Below are 20793 nucleotides of genomic sequence, written 5' to 3'. Positions count from 1 at the left end.
TAGCCAACAATAGCAATGGCAGCATAGAAACTCTTATTATATCCAAATTCTTATTTCAAATGAATAATTATCCAAGGTGAATCAGATGATGTATGATCATGATGCTGCACTTTTAGTATTGACAATGATTGATATTCACTGAAACTAGAAATTTCCATTATTCCAATTTTCTATTCTTAATGATATAACTATCCAAGATAATCATGGAATTAAGATATGATGCACTACTAATATTCCTAGAAAACTTTAAATTCTCTTTATTTCAAATTGTTAATATTACTTATTTCAAATATATATATATATATCAAAGGTATGCTCTGCCACCAAGTAATGTAGTACATTGTATTTCCTACATTTTTTCTATGAATTGTAAGTTTGCTATTTGTTCAATTCACAATTCTCTTTTTGTCCAATCAGATCATCCCATCAACTGTACATCATGACATAATGCTGTTAGCTCTATCAACGTTATTTCCAAACCAATAAGTAACACAAAATTATGAATGAATCCACCATTTCACAATTTATAGCTACAGGTACAAATGAGGTACCATATGAGAGTAACTTAGTGACACTATATATTTCCTATATATACATTGATATACATGATATATGCCGCTTCATAATCTGGCTGGGAATCATGCTCAAACCAATGTGATATCTTATCTACAAAAAAATATACATTAAGAATAAAGTATTTATTATATATAAACTTGTATTTATCTACAAGAAAAACTAGCAATCATAATTTGCTTGACAACAAAGTTTAATGATGTAAAGAAATGAATTTATGACTTATACAATTTAATTGATAAGTCCCTTATGAGAAGAAGAATAAAACCCTTTTTTGAGGTTCTATTTCTAAAACAAAATGTTCTCTCTTTCTACATCAATGTTTTCTTAGGTGTATACTTCATTGAAGGGCTACTGTCTAATAGAGGCTATAGCACTATACTTGTTGTGATCAATTTATAATACTTTTTTATTTTAAAATAGAATTTGTTGAATATTACTACCAACGTGACATGGTGACAAAGCAAATAGTATTTATAAGATTCTTCTTCTTCTTCTTTATAATCCATCAACATACTGATGATAACGTGTCGGGCACTTATTTAACTATGCCGCGCATGCGTGGGATCTAATTTTTATTTAGTCATGACAGTCATGACAGTGAATAATATACAAAAGATAAAAATAAAAATTTCAACATAATTTCTTTTTCTTGTTATAACATATATTTAAGTTAAAAAAAGATGTCCTACAAATGTACATTTTTGCAAATATTTGTTCATATAAGCAAATTAATAAGGGTATGAGAAGCTGAACATATTTGTTGAATGTTTCAGTTATTCAGGATCCATGCAATGTATACAGAAGTGTGAACGATGCCGAGAAGCGTTCCACAGGATTTTATGTTGACTGGACGGTAGATGATCCCATAAGCGATGAAATACTGGAAGAAGATTGGTATAGATTTTTCAGCGATAATGGTGATGATATGCCGACATCCCCTCCGGGAATAATGAATTGTGGAACAATTAACCCTCTTTGGTTAAATGGTACGTTTTGTTCAATTATATGATACTTTGCTCTTGTCGACGGACCCGTATTCGTTGGCTTGGGAATATTTTTGGGTCTCCTTTCAACTATATTTTCTGAAAAAGTCCATTGTTATTGTAGCAACACTCTACTGTAAACTAACATATAATGCATCTCTTAATGGATAATACGCTTTCACACTGGCAGTAAAAGAAGTAAGTAAATCCGAGGTGTTGAAAACATTTTCAAAAACACAAATCTCACCATTCTGATGAAACACAGGAATCGAATACAAAAGGTTGTCTACATTTAGTTTGTTAAACAAGGCAATTGTGTGTGTTTTTACAGGAACTCTACCAACCTTTGTTGATGGAAATATGACTGCTATAGCCTGTATGCAGACAAACAACAGTGTTTGTGAACAGTCGTATAATATTGTAATAAGAAATTGTGACGGGTATTATGTATACCATCTGCCACCATCAACCTCAAATTCATCGTATTGTTTTGGTAATGTATAACGTTAACATTTATTTTAAGTTGGTACCACAACTTGATAATAATCTGAATGTTGATATTTAATCATTTTTGTTAGTGAAACATTATGAAAAAAAACTTTAAGTAGCTTAAGGAAATAAAATGTAATATAATAAAATATAATGTGAACTGCAGGTTTTTAATATTGACATATTATCACCCATTGATAAAATTGTAGCTCTTAGTTATTCTCTTACCCGTAAAGCCGATGGAGAGTACAATTTTACCCTCCTGCTATCTGTTAGAATTTATTATTCCCAAATTATTTGACTTGATTTTTTAGTTCAAAGTCGTGGTAAATGAAGATACATATCAAAGTTGGAGTTTTGATATTTATTTAATAATATATATATAAAATATAAGATAACTGCTATCAATTTTTCTAGTTGAACAATAATTGTTTTTGTTATGTAAGGGCTTTGAACTTAAAAAACGTTTGTTTGTGTATTTCGAAATCATATCCTAAACAAATTAATGGGAAAATCGAAATTCTTTTTTATTTAAGAAGCAATTCTAACCAATTATGATAGAAATTCACTAGATATAAAAAGGAAGATGTGATATGATTGCCAATAGGACAACTGTCAACATGAGACCAAACGACACAGAAACAGTCATAGGTCACCGTACGGCCTTCAATAATGAACAAAGCCTATACCGCAAAGCTAAAAAAAACCAAAATCACAAAATTAATGTAAAACAATTCAAATGAGCAAATTAGTAGCCTAAAAAATAATGAAAAAAACTAACGAAACAAAAATATGTAACACTGCAAATAACGACAACCATTGAACTACAGGCTCCTGACTTCGGACAGACACATACATACAGAATGTGGCGGGGTTAAACATGTTAGCGGGATCCAAACCCCCTAACCTTGGACAGTAAACATAAGAACGAGCTATAAAATCAGTTATCATATGGATACACATAGAATAACCTCTAACTGCCTGTTTTATTCCAGAATTTTTGTGATCTTAATGCATTTTATGCTTAAGTAAAATTTCATTCTGGCAGATCAAACCTAATTATAAATGATTAATTCAATATGCGGTAATTGTTTTCATTCAAATATTAGAAAATTAACCTACTTATTATGTCTTATTCTTCAGGAAGTGGCCCGGTAAAATGTCCACATGAAATGTCGTCAGAAACAGAACACTATCCAGGTTGCAGTTGTAAGTTTAAAGAATATGATTCTTTTATGTTTTCGGATGTATGAATAAAAAAGAGTATCTAATACGTTTGTTGAAATTCTTCTTAATTGCACAATGACATTGCACATATATATGTTAGCGGCAATAAGTGAAATTAGGCATTAAGCTTAAATACTAGGCAATAAGCTAACGCCTAGGCAGTAAGTATATTGCCTGAATGATGTTAGGCATTAGTCTTAAATCCTGAAAATAATCCTAAATACTCAATACTTCAAATATTCTATTTTATTACTGCAATTAACATACGTTTGAATAGCAACAAAAGATAAACATGTATTTTTTCCGATGCAAAACCAGAGGGCCCAGTTTCGTCCTAAATATAAAAAAGAAAGATGTGGAAATAAAATCACAAATAACATATTTTATTTATGTTAAAACGCATAAAATAATAATTAAAGAAATGAAAACTTGATAGAAATTTGTGTTAAAATCATTTTGTTATCACAAGTTGTGGAACTGTTAACAAAGAAAATTTACTTATCGAATAACAAAAAATGGAAAATGGTGTGAGCAAAAAAAGCATATCTTAATTTTGTCAAACCAGCTCAACTAGTGAATGTACAATTTTCAAATAAATATTATAATTATTCTATAGAATCTCCCCCTTTTTTAATTGGATACAATCACTTTTAAAAAAAAAATCTTTTTAATATTTTGTAATACCACACTTACACCAAAAAGTATGAATTATTTTTGTTTTTAGCTGTCAAAATGACTAAATAAACTTATTTTTGAAGATCTGTCAAATGAATGTATGTTTATACATGTACTATTAGAAATGTAATGAAGAAACGACTCTATATCAAGAATAAATCACAAAATACGCATAAATTCCAGAGTTTACTTATTGTTTAAAATTATGTTCGGCAATAAGAAGAATAACCATCATCAGATTTCAGGCAATAAGCTTAATGCCTAAAAATTTCAGGCAATAACTTAATGCCTAGGCGTTAGATTATTGCCTAGAATTTAAGCTTAATGCCTAATTTTACTTATTGCCGCTAACATATATACATATGTATTCATTTATATATATAAAAATTCTACCACTGCATCGAGTGTGATACGATATTTATCCACTCGACACATTTAAATTTGTACTTCTAAACGTGTTATGTGCAATACAGAATGTTCATCAATCAACAATTAACCAACGAAGTAATATTTTTTCAAGTATTTTATTAAGAAGACAAGATTACTTGAAATCGTGTTGAAAAATGTTCTTTTTTTATTAGATATCGTTGAATATTTTTGTAGATATAAAGTAAACAACGTAACATCCTTAAAAATTAAACGGATATCAATTAAATTCAAGTCTCAAACAAAGTGAACAAATACAATGCTTAATTTTCAAAAGCATGTCTACATTAATTTATTATAGCAGAAAAGACAAAGTCGATTTCCTTATCAAAACGTTTTCCGATATATAATTTTAAAGACACGAATGTATATTTTTATTCCCCACTTATAAGTGCAGCATGGTCATTAACGACTACCTTTAAAGAAGAGTATAATTGAGATCACGCTATTATATTTTGATGTTGATCAAAACTCAGTTGTCTCATTGGCACTCATACCTATATCTATTTACAGATGTTCTATAATGTATCAACAATCGGAATAAATAAATAATAAAATGTTTTCCTAGCTATCATCACGTAAATAATTTCGAAGTGTCAATGTTTTAGCAAACTTTCCAACAGACACTATGTTGGTGGAGGTAAAAGCAGTTTTAACAGAAGGTGAAAGCTTTGAAGTAGGACCTTATGAGCCAACACCGAGCTTGATACCAATTTTTAAATGCGAATTCGATGACAAACCAAACGGAACTTATGGTTATGATGTTTATTGGTATATATGTGCAAAACATGTAAAGAATAGTACAAACTTGCTATTTAAAGATATTGATGATGCGGTTGTTCTACGCGAGGCTGACTGGATTGGTAAATACAAGATGAACATGGAGGTATAGCTGTTTGTTTTTATAATTTCGTTTCTTGACATTTGATACATATACTTATGTATATGTATAATAAGCTCCTGAGAATCTTTCTTCATATAGTGTGTTCATTTCAAGAGAACTGAAGATATACAGGACCCTCTATTTTTAATGGAAAAACAAATTATTTCTAAAATTTAAGCTCCGTTAAATCAACTGTGATTACCTTCTAGTTCCGGTGGTGTATCTCCTCGAACCTAATTTTGATAGTAACCCCAGTTCGAAAGTACGTGCAAGAGCAATTATAGGAATATATTATTTCAAAATAGTTAAATTTTGGAGCGAAAAAAGACCGAGATGGGATAATTGGACTTTACAAGAAACAATTGTATCTGAAAATGTTTAAACTGAACAAGTTGATGATTTTATTGTTACAACATTAACCTTTCTTTCAACAGATTAAATGTGCCATACGAATGAGAAATTCAAGACAATCAACACCCGGACCATATTTGTATAGTCCTCGTTTCAAAGCAGGATTGTTTGTAAGCTTTGTTTAATTTATTTTGGTGTCAATCTGCAGAAAACATATGTATTCTTAAATAAAAAAAAAAAAAAAAAAAACAACATGTAAAATACAATTTTGTAAAAGTAATAAATCTATACGGTAAATGTTTTAATTACATGGGGATAATATGTTCGTTAATATATATATATATATATATTTAAAAGTGTTCATTTTGGAATACTTGTATTACCATAACAAGCTACAGGAAAAATTAAAACAAACCGACAAAATGAGCTTGACGCTATCTGTCTTACGGCAAATACATTTTTTAAACGAATTAGTTTATGTATCAAGAACTATTATTTAAAGGATAGAACTGTTTAGAATTGTGAATACTTTAATTGCTTAATACACGAAACACTTAGATTATTCGTAATTAATAAAAGGGGGTCCAAACGTATTGTTTGTACAACCATCTTCTTAACTTACGGAAATAGTTTTTTAACTGTCTGTAAAATTTTAAAATTGAAAATGACCCGGTCTTGTTCTCCAATTTCATATGTGATAGCTGTTGGTTTAAACTATTAAGATCGAACTAAGCAGAAATAGGAAAATTGAAATTGAACTAAATACAAATTGAACGTAAGACATTATTCGGCAGCGTACATCAACGGAATGTCACGAATGGACTTTTCGGGTTACTTCTCACGTATATACGACAAAAAACTTGTCTGCTCGTAAAGTGTCAGTGATTTAAACGATCACGTGCAGATAATTAACTTCCATGCCAGATATTAAACCAATTAACTATTAATCGTAAGATGGGCGGTAACGCAGATGAAACCTTTGAAGTGACGACGTTGTTATTCCTGTCAATGTTACTTCCATGATGTGTTTGACATTATTTCTCTAAAATTTTAAGCATAACACTTTTTTAATGAAATTTTCAGAAAAACAACACAAACGAATGGTTGGTGCAATAGCACAATAACAATTTAGCACATTTATGGTTCTCTTCAAAAAATTGTTTTACGTAAAAATTGGTTTGTAATGGATTATGATATTTGCACATCTTTTGATAAAGCCACACACATGATATAAATCATCTCGGTGCTCCACTCTATCGTGCTTGCAGATGTAAGGCTCAGTTGGGTAAAGCAAAAGACTTGATAATAGGTATTTGCCACATCTTCTATAATAACGTCGCACAAAGTGGTACCCAAAATACTTGTCAGCTCGGAATCTGAATAATGTGGGGCTGGGAAGAGTAACATGTTTTGTGGACTGTTGCTTTAATTACTTAGACGTTTAAGTGAGGCTATGCGTGTCAGTTTCGTGAAAAGTTCATATTATATTAAATTTACATGTTCTCGTCCTTACTGTATACTTAAATAGCAATTGGACGTAACAGTAACCCATTTACTACGTTTGATTAATATTATTTAATTTACCAAAAACATTTGAAAACAAACTTACTTTTAACAATGTAAATACGTTTTTGATTTTAGCCCAATAGTTATTATAACATCGTGAATGAAGGGGAATCGATAAACATCACATTTACGTCAACAGTTCCGGTTGGATGTATTGCATCAAATGACGCAATAAGATCTCAATGTGACCAGAACTTCTACATATTTCGACCGAGTTATTATACGTCATCTTGCACTAATAATGTTCTGAAAAGAGATGTCCTATTCAATGCTGAATTCTGTGGATTTAGACTTGGAAATCTCGACTGGATGGACAAGAAAGCATTGGAAGTGTATGGATATAATGACGGAATCTACAATGTAAACAATAGATATGCATACATCAAACTGTCAACATCATCGATTTCAGCATATAATAATATTTGGAAAGATGTTGATATATATCAAATAAGGGTATTTACCTTTAATTTATACTTTGTTATTTTCAAAACGATTACACATGACATTGTATTATATACAGAAATTCACTGTTTTATGATAAAACTAATAAATGATTGGAAATAGGAAAAGAAGATGCAGTATGATTGCCAATGAGACAACTCTACACAAGAGATCAAATGACACAAAAATTAACAACTACAGGTCACCGAATGGATTTAGACGAGCGATGGCAGAAATTTGACAAGGACTAACAGCTGCTATAAGAAAAGTACGGAAAGTCCATAACATCGCTATTTCAAAATGAAAAAGACGCAAAACTAAATGCTTAACACGACAAAGATTTCTTAAGCAATTAATGATTTGTTTCTCTTTTTTAAGTTTGTGCTTGCTTACCCATAAGTTTAATTAATAATAAAATGTCCAACCGTGTTTTGGACGAATGATATCACGTACCGTGTTGTTTTCAGATTCTTCTCATTTTGTTTTGTTTTTTAATTGCGTTATTTTTGTATTACTCCCAGACCACATGTTTTGATAGTTTATACATTTAAAAGATATTCCCTACGTAAAAAAAAAATGTGTACAATATATGCAAAAATGGATCTACTCCATTGATAAGGAATGGTCGTATTGCATAGCATATTGATTAACAAACTATATATATCTATACACATGTTACATTTTTGAATTTCAGGTATTAACATATCTTATAAGCAACCAAAATCCTCTTCAACTAGTAGGACTAGTTAAATCATGGAGCCATTTCGTTTTTCATTAGGCAGTTCAATAAGTTCAAAAACACTAGAAAATAGTGGTATGATACTTTAAAATATCTTTAAACAGGGGTATTACGTTATATAATTAGTAACATAATATCGTTTTCACGGTATGAAATAAATAAACACTATGTGTAATAATGTGTTTGGAAGGCTATGTTTTCTGAGATTTTAAATTTATAGTTTGTATACAGGTAGTCATAACGTAAACATAAAGTACTTTGCAGGTAGAAGTCAGAGACAAAGATTCTACTTTGAAAAACAGGCTATGTCAGTCGTACAACGATCCACATTTTCGGACATTTGATGGAAAGTACTATGACTACATGGGGGTCGGGGAATTTGTTATGTACAAGAATGACATTGGTCCATTTTGGGTAGGTACTAATAAACACTTACACTTTTCATAAGCATGATATACACAAAAGACCCTCAAAACTGTATTACTTAACTTAACTTTGAATTTGAAACAGCGCTTACGACAACGTGTTCAAAAGTTTAATATCTCCATGATTCTGAGCAAGATGCTATGTTATGATTTGAGTGACCACAAACATTATTCTCATCCTGTAATTTTTTTTTCCATATTGATAGGTAATCCTTTCTTTGTTTTGCACATTTTTGTAGTTTTGTTGTTTTTAAACATCTTTCAGTGAACAGAAATGGAAATGATAAATTGAACACACGCAGTTTTAGAATTAACAGTTTATTTAATGTCCAAATGTCCATTCAACTCTTTTGTTTAAAAAGTAAAATCACAGAAGTACTGATTCCCAAGGAATAATTGTAAAAGTGAGAAGAAACAATGCATCTACAAATTGCCCGTGGTCATAATATAACAGTTTTGGATACTGCTGTTGATTGGTCTATCGATAAAAGCAATAATCATACTGAGATCCTTGATGGGTATCTTAACAAGGTTATCAAAATGGGAACTTTACGGATTTTAACAATTAATCAGAAAACTTAAAAAAACTTGGGTTTATTTGAATTTATTACAAAAAAAATATATGTTCAAATAATACTTTATAAATTGTTTTCGTTTAAAAAGCTTTTCTTGATTTACATGCTTCATGAGCGAACAAAATTAATCATTCGAAAGCCGATCATATGTAAAAATTAAAAAAAAATGTATATAACCAAAAGGAACACAAAACAATAGCCAAAATACTAGTATATATAAAGGTCCTCTTTGCCTGAGGGAGTTTGAACCTAAGTCATTATCAACTGATACACTTCATTCGCAATACAGGTTAAATTGTAAAAAAAACATGTTTTAAGAATGCTTGGTACTCTTGGTTCTGTCTTTTTTCAGAAAGTCAGTTTTAGTTTTATTCATATATTGTCAATAACATTGTCCAGCTTTTTCTTTTTTAATTTAATTACAGTTAAAAATTATAATTAAAAAAGTCAATTCTCTATTTACTAAGATAATTAGCATAATTATAAAACACAATGTGATTGTTGCATCAATAAACAATGAAAAAACAAGACATAAATGATATCATTTACATTAAATTCTTTTTACCATATTAGTAAGTGCTTACTAAATGTACATGTATTTTAGCTTTCTGTTTGTCATATAAAATATATACAAATAATCTTTAAAGACGCAGAATGATCTTTACTACAGAAATATTTTAAAGATCTTCCAAACAAGAACCTTAGTATCTGATTAGTAATCAAACAATATTAATATTGTAGCATGGTATTTTTGAGAGATTATAGTAAAAGTGTTTGATTGTGCCTTAAAGATACAATAGTATGTCTTTTCGTTTCAGGTCCATGCATTATTTACAAGTTGTGGCTCTGGCTTGCCTGGTACGTCTTGTCTTTGTGGAATAGCAATAAGGAGCCAAAACTCACTGTTCGTTCTACGCACATGTGAGAGGATTTCTAGGAAAGAATTACATTTGCTTCAGCAACCTGTTGTCACGCTGACGTCTTGTGACGAAAGTGATATGTCAATAAGTAACACGAACAACAACTACAAGGTGAATACAGCTTTACAGTTTAAAATGACGAGAGTATAATACTAGGATGAAAATATGTTTTTTTTTCTGTTTTCTGGGTTAACATATCTCTCCTCTAACTACCAAATGCAGCATATTCAATTTTGAAACAGCTAACACCTCTTTGCTCGTTTTTAATTTAGTTCATTAATTTAAACAAAAATGCAGTTCGTTTATTGTACAGTACCTACCTTTTCCTTGTACATGTTGTAATATTAATTTTATTTTACTGCTACCTATACTGCCAATGATACAGTTTACGCATTCCTTGAAAACAAACATCACATGTAACTAAAACTGACATCTTTCGATTAAGAAATAACTACAACACACCCGCGAAATCGCGGGCATATATACAGCTTGTGAACTGTTGTTAGGTGATATTTTTGTAGAAGATATTATGTATGGAGAATTTCATAAAAGGCATCAAAAGCCCTCTCTCTTTTTCCAAAGTTCGATTTTCGATATTTGTTTCCTTTCTGTTAAATTCAATTATTTTCGTGTTTCTGGTCTCAGACCACAATTATTCTTCTCCTTTGCTGCAATGCATCTGCTGATAAAAGTCAAATTAAATTAAAAATTTGCCTCACTTCAAACATGAAATAATTGTAACTGCTTATATATAGATTATTATTAGTCTAATAAAATATGCTTCTAGGACAATCCATCAGGGCTTTTTCTTTTGAGAGCCTTATAAACATGGCTATGAATCTTGTTTAAATGACTAAGAACGACCAATGTAAGGCTTATTTGAGGGGTGGTCGTATGGGTTCCGATCCTGAAATCCTGGGCTTACAAACATGAAATCCCTGGATGCAGAATTTAAAGAAATTCATATCCCGAAATCGAAAAATATATTCCCGGATCCTTTAAGGACAAATCCCCAAATCCCGAGCTTAAAAAAACCCGATCCCGACGTCCCGAAAAAGGTCCTGCCTCTATCTAATCTCTACCCTTCTTTCATATTTGCCGGACTGTCCGGAATATTCCGGAGTGAGGGAACCGGGATGCAGGCGGAGGGAATCGGGATTCAGGCGGAGGGAGGATCCCCAAATCTCGAGCTTGAAAACACCCGATCCCGACGTCCCGAAAAAGGTCCTGCCTCCCTCTAATCTCTACCCTTCTATCATTTTTGACAAATCACTACTTCCACTTTCAGCATTAAATTTCAACGCCCTATTTATGGGCATTATATTTCCTAGTCTGTGCATCCGTGCGTTCGTTCGTTCGTCCGTCCATCCGTCTGTCCTGCTTCAGGTTAAAATTTTTGATAGAGGTAGGTTTTGATGAAGTTGAAGTCCAATCAACTCGAAACTTAGTAAATATAGTGCCGATGTGGCATCCGTGTACTATGGACACATTCTTGTTTCCACATGTTTTACTTATTTTGATATATATGCAACTGGTATGAACTCTTCAATAGTAAACTTTTCAAAGAAAACAGAAGACAGAATACAGAGAGTCTCTATACATTAAAGTAGTATAATCGTAGTTTACATGCAGATACACGCGAAAAATAATTGTGCTCTCTAAGCAGGTATAATAGTTGTGTTTTTTTCCACATGTTTTGCTTATTTTAATTAATATGCAACTGGTATGGCCCCTTCAATAGTAATCATTTCAAAGAAAGCAGTAGACAGAATACAGAGTATCTAAATATTAAATTATTATAATCGTAGTTTACATGTAGACAAAAGCGAAAACTAACTAGTTGTGGATCTTGCGATTTAAACATCATGATATAGAAAACGCTCTGATTGGATTATTTATTTTTTCATTTTTATACGCCCGTCGTCTTTTAGACGGGACGTATTATGGTATACCGTTGTCCGTCCGTCCGTCTGTCCGTCCGTCCGTCCGTCCGTCCGTCCGTCCGTCCGTCCGTCCATCCGTCGTCCACACTTCGGACAATAACTCAAAAACACTTTCCCCAATTTCCATGAAACTTAAGTGAATTGTTTATATCTATTGACGTAAGCTCCCTTTCGTTTTTTTTAATTTCAGATTTTAAGTTTTGGATTTATGGGGCTTTATTCATAAAAAAGGGGGGATTTTCAACACTTCGGACAATAACTCAAAAAGGCTTTCACCAATGTCCATGAAACTTTGGTGAATTGTTTATATCTATGGATGTAAGCTCCCTTTCAATTTTTATAAATTTCATATTTTAAGTTTTGGATTTATGGGGCTTTATTCATAAAAAAAGGGGGATTTTCAACACTTCGGACAATAACTCAAAAAGGCCTTCACCAATGTCCATGAAACTTTGGTGAATTGTTTATATCTATTGATGTAAGCTCCCTTTCGATTTTTATAAATTTCAGATTTTAAGTTTTGGATTTATGGGGCTTTCTTCATAAAAAAGGGGGATTTTCAACACTTCGGACAATAACTCAAAAAGGCTTTCACCAATGTCCATGAAACTTTGGTGAATTGTTTATATCTATTGATGTAAGCTCCCTTTCAATTTTTATAAATTTCAGATTTTAAGTTTTGGATTTATGGGGCTTTATTCATAAAAAAAAGGGGGATTTTCAACACTTTGGACAATAACTCAAAAAGGCTTTCACCAATGTCCATGAAACTTTGGTGAATTGTTTATATCTATTGATGTAAGCTCCCTTTCAATTTTTATAAATTTCAGATTTTACATTTCCGTGTTATGAATTTTTATGCTTAAAAAAGGGGGGATTTTCGAATTTTGGGACAATAACTAACACTTTCACAAAATTTTATGCAACTTTGATAAATTGTTTATATCTATTGACATAAGCTCCCTTTCCATTTTTATAAATTTTAGATTTTACGTTTTCTTAAGTAATGAATTTTTATGCTTAAAAAAGGGGGATTTTATGAAACTTTGGTGAATATATTAATGTAACATCCCTTTTGATTTGTATATATATTTCTAGTTGATCATATAAATTCATTTAAAGCATAAAAGACAAGTTTAAAGAGCAACGGGCGTATCATGCGCTAAAGCGCAGCCCTTTATTGTTATCTTTCATACGATTGGTTGTACTTGTGCATGTTTCAAACCGGAATTCTTATCTATGACTAAAAGTCAGTCTGATGACGTAATCAATATCCGGACTCCTTTTTCGTCGTTTTTTCCAAAAATAACTCAATCTGAATAATCATAAGAATGGATGACAAATGCGACTATGCATGTTACCTATAGAACACAGAGGCATGATAATTAATTTATCATGGAAGGAAGAGAATCGACACACAAAATGAGGTCTTCTCGTTTAATAGTATAGATGCATGGGGGTTGAATTTATAGTGATTTTAACATAATTTAGTCCTTTATTCCAAATATGTTACAACCAGCGCTAGCGATTATTATTGCAATTAATTTGCTACATAATTACATAGTGGTTTTGGTGATATCAGCCTAAAATGTAAAAATCATACATATCAGACGGGAAAAATGTAGAACATTGAACAAATTCAATTATCAGAAAAATGTATGCCTCCAGTCTCAAGAATTATAATTAGAATTGCTATATCGTGTTTTTTTTTAAAGTGGTGTATAACCAAGGCTGAATGATATACAATTGTATCTCCAGTGCCTGAAATGGTATCTTACTATACGTGTCATTCCTTTTTACCATTTAAGCAAATGCAGCAATAACAAATCTCAATTTTCAATTCAGATAATCTTACCAATTGCAACAGAAATAAAATTTTCAATAGCTAGACGATTCATAAGTGTGATTTCAATCAAACCATCCGTAAAGGACATCAATACGGCAAGAGGTCTATGTGGAGTTCCTAGTACAACAAAGGATCCATTAGATGACTTGACACATCGTGTAATTGGACCAATCAACGATGAACACATTTTCGCCGACTCCTGGAGGTATTAACATCAACATACTACATTTCACTTGTTTTTCATGAGGATCCTGTTGGTGTGTAACATTTTCGAAATACACATTAATATTTTATTTAAATCAAATACATTATTAAAGATATAGGTATTTTAACATAACGTTAATATATTAGAGAATATACGTTAATGTTTCTAATAATAAAATCGAATTGTCCGAAGAGAACGCCACTGCAAATATATTGATATTCGCAGGCTGAAGAGTCATTGAAAGGTCTTCATGAAGTTATATTAATGTAAGATTCCATGTGTTAAATACAATACAATTTATTTTTCATTGGTTACAAATTAATTGTTTTCATTAAACACGTGTCTAATGCATAGAGTATAAGGTATGAGTATCAATTTCAGTTATATATATACATGTTTGACATAATAAAAAAAACCCTATTGTTATAGGATCACAGAAGGTATGGTTGAGGAGCAGCTATTTGTTGAAGAACCCACATTCCTAAAGAAAGACAACGATGTTTATGAACAGATTGTAGTTGTTGAAAACATTGAGAGCAATCCCAACTTAAAAACATTTTGCGCATGTGAACAACAAGCTGGCAGTTCCGACTCACTAGATGATTTTAACAGCGTACATTGTAATTTGACAGATAGCACTGAGCAATGTTCAGGTTCACCAAGCACTTCTAGCGCATATGTTCAATACCAATCTTGCTTTCAGCCTCTACGAAAAAGACGATCCGTAAATTTTCCACATAAATTAAGTAAACGAAGCTTAAATAATAATGATGACGAGATTGATTACAAGCCATTAGCGTACAGTGATGACGTCAATGAAACAGAGATTGAGGTAAATTCAATTTCCAGACTGAGTGAGACTACGATAAAACAATGTTAAAAGAATAACAAATTTATAATATATTTTGAACAGAAAGTAAAAATTTACCTCTGTATTAATTTGGCTGTTTAAGGTGGTACCTAACACCTTAACTTAAATTAATTTGGCTCGTTTAATTTTCTTAAAATTTTGACAAAGTATTAACTTTGACCCTTTGACAAAAATATAAAAAAATCAAAAAAATTGAACCAACCGTTTAATCAGAAAAAATACACTGGTTATATAGCAGTTTGAAAAGCACTTATTTTGATAATTGAGAAGCTTAATATTCCCTTATGATCACAACGTCATTTAAACATTCTGCTGATTTTACAGAGTTATCTCCCTGTAGTGTTAGGTACCACCTAAAAAGAAATGTTTGAAAATGTTCACATTTATGGCAAGAAAACGCATTTAGAAACAACATTGCGTGTATTTATACCACATGTACTTTTTTTTTACAGTCAACAGCAACCTTTCGAAATGGTTGGACGTCAGACAGAGCATATAACATATGTTTCAACAGCATAAACGATGCGTTGCAGAATGATATGTACAAGGATTATGTTGATGTACCTGTCGAAAAGTTCATCGAAGCGTGTGTTAAGGATATAGAAGTATATTTTTTTTCATTATTGAAAAACGGGGATACGAAAACAAACCAAAACCTTTTCCATTCACAAGGAGAAAATTTTGCACAGAACCAGAATGGATCTTATAAAATTTAATATAAAACAATATCAGACAATATTTACTATCACACACTCTGTTTTTTTTTAAACTTGCGTTTACAGTTTTCCTCATTTGCACAAAACATTAATTGGAACAAAAAATTTCATGAAAAGTAGTCGTAAAGATCCAAAGGACTGCAACATAAATTGTTAATACAATGACCTCATTAACATAAAAAAGTCCTCCAATTTGATGTATTCATATGAAGATCCAGGCGTACTCTTTAATTATTTTTTTTTCTTATTTTTGTCGACAGCTGTTTTGCCATAAATCAGATGACTGGAATTTTATTTATATTGTTCCACGTTAATTTTATGTGGAGGCGCCTTAAGTTTACTACATTTATTTATTATGTTCATTATTTAAGGCTGTACGATGATCTGTAATTGTTAAAATCTGCATATATTTTACTCTGACGGATAAGTATCTCTATAATAATATGAATCTTCATTGTGCTTTACCCGAAATTGAATTAATAACTAATTATGTTCGAGTGTTTTTTTTCTGTTACATTTTAGAAATACACATTTCAAGCTAATTCATAATGGTACTTGCTGAATCATGTATAAGTTAAATATGTTTTAATAATATGGTTATAAACTCGTTTATGTTGAGGTTATACCCTTAGGTTGCAGGCGACACAACGTTTCTTACAGACACAGTAAATGCCATGGTAACGAGCATTATGACAGAGCTTGTAAAAACTGAATCTCTGTATACACAAAAATCTGCCGACGGATCACAGACATTGTTAGAATATTTTGCAAGTGGATTATGTCAGAACAACTGCAGTGAAAATGGAATTTGTAAAGAAGGTTTGTTTAGAGAATCAATTAAAATGATTAATTCATAAGTTAAATGAAAATAACACTTCTTTTTCCTCATAAGCTCTGTAAAAAGTAAAATCACAAAAAAACTGAACACCGAGGAAAATTCAAAACAAAAAGTCCCTTACAAAATGTCAAAATTAAAAGTTCAAACATAACAAACGAATGGAAAATTAAACAGCCGTCATATTCCTGACTTTGATTAAACCTGGCTTTATAGCTACCTTAACATCTTATTTGTATGACAGTCGCTACAAATTTCATTATATTGACAACAATGTGTAAAAAAAACCAAACAGACATAAAATTAAGCTCAAGTTAACACAACGGTCTGACCTATTAATATGGCGTAGTAGATATACATTTTTGTTAGTCATTTATTTAATACTCTTAAAGTATTTTAATACCATAGTTAAACACAATATAATATTTCAACTACCACTTGTTTATTAAACACTTGAAAATAACAGTGTTGTGTGCTCACAATTGTAGGGGTTTGCATTTGTGACAGTGGATTCGTAGGGGAGGATTGCTCTTATAACACTTCGTCACCACCGACTGGTATCAGTCTTCCTTTCAATGGTGAATGTAAACTCACAGCTCGTTCATGTGAAGCAATGAATGTATTTGGAGAATTTGTATCAACATCTGTATGGTGTAAGCGGAGACATTTTCAGGTATAGTTTTACATATATGTTTTTGGAGGTAATATATCAATCAAAATTTGTGTTAATTTCTTAACCAATGATTTGATTAAATTGAAGACAAATAATCTTATATATTTTAAAGCGTAACTATTGACCAATGATATGCTCTGTTTGGTCCCTAGGGTGAAAAGATCCGGGGTTGGTATGGTCAATATTGTTGTCTTGGTATCAAAATTGGGGGTAGGGGTCGATTAAATATTTTTTGGGCTTACATTTACATATTTTAGTATAAATAAAGATTCAGGCAAGTTGTAAACACCCTAAGCATTAGTTTGAGCTATTATATACCCAAATGGCATGCATGGGCGGTGCTGGGGGAAGATTTTCACTTTAATGGGTAATTGCCTTTATGTTGGTTTTCTAGGCTTTTGTGATGGTTTATCGTGTTTTCCTTTTAGCAAGGCAACTATTTATGTTGGAAAACACATCTTTAAGTTAGCCAAGGCCTTAACGATGAATATGACACCTTGTATAGACCAATGATAAGCTCAGTTTGGTCCCTAGGGTGAAAAGATCCGGGGTTGGTATGGTCAATATTGTTGTCTGGCTATCCAAATTGGAGGTAAGGGTCGAATAAATATTTTTTTGGCTTACCTTCACATATTTTAGTATAAATAAAGATTCAGGCATGTAGTAGACACCCTAAGCATTAGTTTGAGCTATAATATACCCCAATGGCATGTCTAGGCGGTGCTGGGGGGAGATTTTCACTTTTATAGATATATGCCTTTATGTTGGTTTTCTAGGCTTTTATGATGATCTTTTCACCCTAGGGACCAAACTGAGCATATCATTGGTCTATACAAGGTGTCATTTTCATCGTAAAGGCCTTGGCTAACTAAAATATGTGTTTTCAAAATAAATAGGTGCATCATCAAGCGGAAAACACGTTAAACCACCATAAAAGTTTAGAAAACCAACATAAAGGCAACTACCAATAAGAGTGAAAATCTTCCCCCAGCACTGCCCAGGCATGCCATTGGGGTATATTATAGCTCAAACTAAGGCTAAGGGTGTCTACTACATGCCTGAATCTTAACTTATTTAACAATATGTGAACGTAAGCCAAAAAAATATTTAATCGACCCCTACCCCCAATGTGTATAGACATACGCAAATATTGACCATACCAACCCCGGATCTTTTCAACCTAGGGACCAAACTGAGCATATCATTGGTCTAAACAAGGTGTCATTTCCATCGTAATGGCCTTGGTCAACTTTAAAATGTGTTTTTCAACATAAATAGGTGCTTCATTAGGCGGAAAACGATGAACCATCATCAAAGCCTAGAAAACCAACATAAAGGCAACTACCCATAAGAGTGAAAATCTTCCCCCAGCACCGCCCAGGCATGCCATTGGGGTATATTATAGCTCAAATTAATGCTTAGGATGTCTACTACATGTCTGAATCTTTATTTATACTAAAATATGTGATCGTAAGCCAACAAAATATTGAATCGACCCCTACCGCCAATTTGATAGCCAGACGCCAATATTGACAATACCAACCCCAGATCTTTTCACCCTAGGGACCAAATTGAGCATATCATTGGTCTGTACAAGGTGTCATTTTCACCGTAAAGGCCTTGGCTAACTAAAAGATGTGTTTTGCCACATAAATAGGATCCTCGTTAAGCGGAAAACACGACAAACCATCATAAAAGCCTAGAAAACCAACATACAGGCAACTACCCATAAAAGTGAAAATCTTTCCCCAGCACCGCGCAGGCATGCCATTGGGGTAAATTATAGCTCAAACTAATGCTTAAGATGTCTACTACATGCCTGAATCTTTATTTATACTAAAATATGTGGACGTAGGCCAACAAAATATTTAATCGACCCCTACCGCCAGTTTGATAGCCAGACGCCAATATTGACCATACCAACCTTAGATCTATCTATTCACCCTAGAGACCAAAATGAGTAAATTATTGATCTATACAAGTTATCATTTTCATTTTAAAGGCATTGGTTTACTGTTAGATGTTTTTCCCTACATTAATAAGTGCTTCATTAAGCAGAGAGCACGATAAACCATCATAAAAGCATAGAAATCCAACATTAAGGCAAGATTTAATCGACCCCTATCCCTAATTTGGATAGCCAGACGCCAGTTTCATTGCCTGAAAATAACTTCTTGGCAATAAAGCATAATCTTGATTGGTCAATGGAAATTAATGAAATTTGTAATGTATCACTCCGAATATTTCCGGACTTGGACCACCGGTCTGAGGGAATTTAATGAGATTTTCACCAAGAATTCGGAAATATCCGGACTTTCAACCCCGGTCAAAGAAATTGTTATTATAACACTCTGTATAATTCCAGACTTTTTTCACCAGTCTGGGGGAACTTGAGATTACCACCCATAATGAGGTTATGTGCGGACATTCAACGGAGGTCAAAGAGAACATAGCGAAATGATTATCATATCACTCCCGATATTCAGGCGGTCTAAGTAAACGTATTGAAATTTCTTTTTTTAACTCGTACATGTCTGGGCATTTATCTCTTGCCAAATGAAAACCTACAAAACTGCTTTTATACCACTCCGGATATTTCCGGACTTCTTTATCCGGTCGGAGGGAATTATTGAGATTTCCACCTATAATCCGTATACGTTTGGACATCCGTCCTCGGTCAAAGGGGAATAAACGAAATTTTGTTAGTGGTTAACCCCGACAGATATTTCCGGACTTCTTTCATCGATCTGAGGAAATCAATTGAAATTTCCATCCGGGATCCGGTTATATCCGGATATTCATTGGAAGTCAAAGGAAACCAAGCAAAATTGTTATGATACTACTCCCGACTACTTTCGCTGTTTTGAAGGAACTTATTGATATCCACAGGTAATCCGTATATGTCCGGACTTTCATTCCTGGTCAAAGGGAGAACGACGAAATTGTTATTATACCACTCTGGATAATTCTGGAAGCCAATATTGACCATACCAACCCCGGATCTTTTCACCCTAGGGTTTAAAATGAGCATATCATTGGTCTATACAAGGTGTCATTTTCATCGTAAAGGCCTTGGCTAACTTTCAGATGTATTTTCTAACACTAATAGGTGCTTCATTAAGCGGAAAACACGATGAACCATCTTCAAAGCCTAGAAAACCAACATAAAGGCAACTACCCACAAGAGTGAAAATCTTTCCCAAGCATCGCCCAGGCATGCCATTGGGGTATATTATAGCTCAAACTAAGGCTTAGGGTATCTACTACATGCCTGCATCTTTATTTATACTAAAATATGTGGAGGTAAGCCAAAAAAATGTTTAATCGACCCCTACCCCCAATTTGGATAGCAAGACGCCAATATTGACCATACCAACCCCGGATCTTTTCACCCTAGGGACCAAACTGAGCATATCATTGGTCTATAC

The 20793-nt window shown here is 32.4% G+C and overlaps 1 protein-coding gene across 1 annotated transcript; it reads left to right on the top strand.

The window, feature by feature from the left end:
* Window positions 1–1349: 1349 nt before the first annotated feature.
* On the top strand, window positions 1350–17365 carry LOC139507467 (von Willebrand factor D and EGF domain-containing protein-like; the record flags this gene model as incomplete). The annotated part of the gene is made up of 13 exons (XM_071295751.1): window positions 1350–1562; window positions 1891–2052; window positions 3192–3257; window positions 4985–5262; window positions 5694–5780; window positions 7252–7629; window positions 8621–8770; window positions 10175–10387; window positions 14065–14270; window positions 14700–15102; window positions 15594–15746; window positions 16490–16676; window positions 17181–17365. Coding segments are annotated over 13 exons (2681 nt in total), but the record flags the coding sequence as incomplete, so codon positions are not given.
* Between the last annotated feature and the right edge of the window lie 3428 nt (window positions 17366–20793).

Source organism: Mytilus edulis, unplaced genomic scaffold (genome assembly GCF_963676685.1).
Source record: "Mytilus edulis unplaced genomic scaffold, xbMytEdul2.2 SCAFFOLD_136, whole genome shotgun sequence".
Taxonomy (NCBI): domain Eukaryota; kingdom Metazoa; phylum Mollusca; class Bivalvia; order Mytilida; family Mytilidae; genus Mytilus; species Mytilus edulis.
This window is presented reverse-complemented; position numbering and strand designations above follow the sequence as displayed.